This window comes from Aplysia californica, unplaced genomic scaffold (assembly GCF_000002075.1).
Source record: "Aplysia californica isolate F4 #8 unplaced genomic scaffold, AplCal3.0 scaffold01195, whole genome shotgun sequence".
Lineage (NCBI taxonomy): Eukaryota > Metazoa > Mollusca > Gastropoda > Aplysiida > Aplysiidae > Aplysia > Aplysia californica.
The window spans coordinates 126602-130039 of record NW_004798465.1 but is presented as its reverse complement, the minus strand read 5'-3'; the positions used below and the strand labels follow the sequence as shown (position 1 = coordinate 130039).

At 46.7% G+C, this 3438-nt stretch overlaps 1 protein-coding gene across 1 annotated transcript; it reads left to right on the top strand.

The window, feature by feature from the left end:
- Nucleotides 1-633: 633 nt before the first annotated feature.
- Nucleotides 634-3344, top strand: LOC101864353 (sex peptide receptor). The gene has a single exon (XM_013090255.2). It carries the CDS (start codon nucleotides 1651-1653, stop codon nucleotides 2893-2895), a length of 1245 nt encoding a protein of 414 aa, XP_012945709.1. The 5' UTR covers nucleotides 634-1650; the 3' UTR covers nucleotides 2896-3344.
- Nucleotides 3345-3438: the final 94 nt, after the last annotated feature.

Below are 3438 nucleotides of genomic sequence, written 5' to 3'. Positions count from 1 at the left end.
CCTCTCTCTCTCTCTCTCTCTCTCTCTCTCTCTCTCTCTCTCTCTCTCTCTCTCTCTCTCTCTATCTCTCCTCATCTCTCTCACTCTCTCAGTGTATGCATGTGTCTGTGTTTGTGCGTATGTGTGTCTGTCTATTTGTCTGTGTCTGCGGGTGTGTTCAGTTCGATTTCAGCATCAGTCCTGGTTGGCTGTCTGCCTCACATCCCGCCAGTTGATGTAACAAGGTGCACCACAGGCGGGTTCTATACCACGGGAACGCTCAAGTTTGTAACCCTGCTCCTTCTCATTGTGTTTCCTTTTTTGAAATAATCGAATCATAAAAGCCCTAACAATTAAATCGATCCTCCCAAGGTCCTTCCGCCCCATTGCTCCCTGTTAAAACAACGTTTATACAGTAGGCAGTGTCCCACCATCCTTTTTCCTCCCAACCACACCTCCTCCTCCCTCCCTCATTCATTCTCTCGCACCCCACCCAGCATTCTTTCACCACCCCCGAAAAAAAACAACCTCCCAAAGAAAACAAAAACAAAACAAAAACAACAATAAAACAAACCACATATACAACCCCCCCCCCAAACAACAACAACAACAAAAACCCGTTATATGTTGTGTAGCATTGTCTTTTATCTTTTCTCCTTTGGTCTTTGGCAGGTTTCAACACAAGCTTTCCCCAATAACTTGACAGACTTGTTGGAGGAGTTGGCAACACGTTGAGTGAAAGTGATATATCTGACGTCATCAAACTTGTTGAGGTTTCTTTTTTAGAAAAAGTTCTGAATCGTAACAACAATCCATTTTCATCAAAGTTACGTTCTGAAAGTGTTTAGGGTCAAACAGTAACCTGATTGTTTCATTTTAGCCAATCCTCTCATTCGTACATGATTAAGGATACATTTAGTGAAAATAGTGCTATGGCAATTCGAGAGAGAAGTGCTGTTTAGAACGTTTCACACAAATTCATCTCTATAAGGTTTTTTAATGTGTTTTCATTAAACTGAAAAGAGCATTTATCTTGCTGGTCCAAGACATTGAGGCAAGAAAAACCTGTTGACAAGGTTTGCTTCATAGTAACGTTTAGACAAAGCATGGTGTAGGTACGCAGCGAATTTCAAACTTTAATACCTGTTCAGCAAATTTGGCAAATTGCGCTTTATGGACTGAAAAACTCTGAGGCTCCCGTCTACAAAGTAACTAAACGAAACCATGAGGCATCAGGTGGAAAATAATTGTCCTTAATTCATACATACGACTAGAGATGTATTCCACATTTACAAAATGTTCTGAATAGCCAGAGAGAGAACGGGGAGAAAAGAACTGCGCGTTCGAGTTGGGCTATGCACTAAAGTAGTTGTGATAGGACTTTACTATAGTAGTAGAGACAAGTCTTTGGTTTCGATTTGTACTATGTACTGAAATAGTAGTGATAAATGTGCATTATCTAGTTGGACTATGCACTGAAGTGGACAAGTCTATATTTCCAAATTGGGACATGTACTGACGTGTACACATCTAAATTCTCAAATTGGGCTATGTATTGAAGTGGACAAGTCTATATTCTCAAATTGGGCTATGTATTGAAGTGGGCAAGTCTATATTCTCAAGTTGGGATATGTACTGAAGCAGTAGTAAGACTTCGGTGACTCTGACGTCATGCTCAACTCCACGCCGAACGTGACTCTTGGCTCGGCCACGTCCAGCCTCCAGCAGGCCGCCCACCACGTCTTCGAGTCGACTAGCGTCCTGATCCTGCCCCAGGACAACTCCTCCGACTACCCGACAGACGGCCTGCAGCATGGAGACTTCTTCCCACCCCCCACCGGACCCCTGCTCAATTTCCACGAGTGGTTCCTCAAGGTGCACGGTTACGCCAGCGTTGTCGTCTGTGTGTTCGGCATCTTCACCAATGTCTTCAACATCACCGTTCTCATGGCCAGGGACATGCGGACTGCCACCAATTACCTCCTGACTTTTCTGGCTGTGTCGGATATTCTAACAATGTTACCATATATTCCCTACACGATACACTTCTACTGCCCGACCACAAACCCGTACGAGACCCCGTGGAAGTATTCTTATGGGTGGATCCTTTACATGCTGATAGTAATCAATCTCGCAGCCACGACCCACACCATCTCTATCTGGCTGGCTGTGACCTTGGCCGCATTTCGATTTAACCAAATTCGGTCGCCATGCCCCAGCGGCCCTTTGGCCAGAAAGAAGCGGATTCGACAGGTAAAAGTAGCCACGCTCATCATTTACGTGACCTCTATCGTGGCGCTGATCCCTAACTATATCAATAACGAGATAGAACCAGTCCCACTGTGGGGCAACTATTCTGCTTATGGACTGAAAGAAAAAAAGCTGGGCAGTCCTCAGGATGATGTTTTCGTGTTTGCGAACGTTCTCACGTACGCCGTGTTGGCCAAAATCATACCCTGCATTCTGATTCTCGTGTTCAGCGGCTCGCTTCTGTACCACATGGCAGTGAAGACAGCCCGACGGAGACAGAGGCTGAGCGCTAACCGCCAGCACGCGAGCACCACACGGATGTTGCTGGTCGTTCTCGTCTTGTTCGTCATCACAGAGCTACCCCAGGGCATCATGTTCATCCTCATCGCCACAGTGCCCGGGTTCTATCACAACGTGTATTACCAGCTGGGCGACCTCACCGATTTCGTCGCTCTCCTCAACAACGCCGTCAACTTCATTCTCTACTGCCTGATGAGTCAGCAATTCCGGGATAAGTTCTTCGCCATCTACATCAAGCCTTTATGCGAACGCAGGAGAACCGTGATTACGTCAACGTCTGAACTGCTCATACTCCGAGAGCACGTGCCTCGCACGGTGACCACCACCACTCACGAGGACAACCTCACCCAAAATATGAAGGTATGACGTCAGTCCTGCGGCCGGGGGAGGGCTATAACTGATGGTCTCACCCGCTCACCGCGCAGGGTGTCGAGAGCGACCATCGATGGCTTGCGGTTGGACCCGTTAGAGACTGGATCTCACATGTACCTCCATCAGTGCGTCACGCCGTCGCCCAACCACAAACCCAGTGTCCATCTGTTGGTGACCACGCCTGTGGACGGCTGTTACACGGACCACGACACAGCACTGTGATCATGTGCCATGTTCTCCCATTAGTTCAAAGTACCCTCCTAGCCTCCCTCGTTCGCTCTAGCAATATCAAGTACTCTATATTATGTTTCTATGACTTTCCATTCCCTGATTGTTATGTTCTCTCATAATGTTCTCTCATATAAATATAAACGAAAATATACTCTCTCTCTCTCTCTCCCTCTCTCTCTCTCCCTCCCTCTCTCTCTCTCTCTCTCTCTCTCTCTCCCCCCTCCCTCTTTCTCTCTCACACACACGCACAGATCTATCTATCTATCTATCTATCTATCTATCTATCTATCTATCTATCTATCTATC

Excerpts from the sequence above, each read along its gene's own strand:
- LOC101864353 (XM_013090255.2), top strand. The coding sequence starts at position 1,651 with ATGCTCAACTCCACGCCGAACGTGACTCTTGGCTCGGCCACGTCCAGC.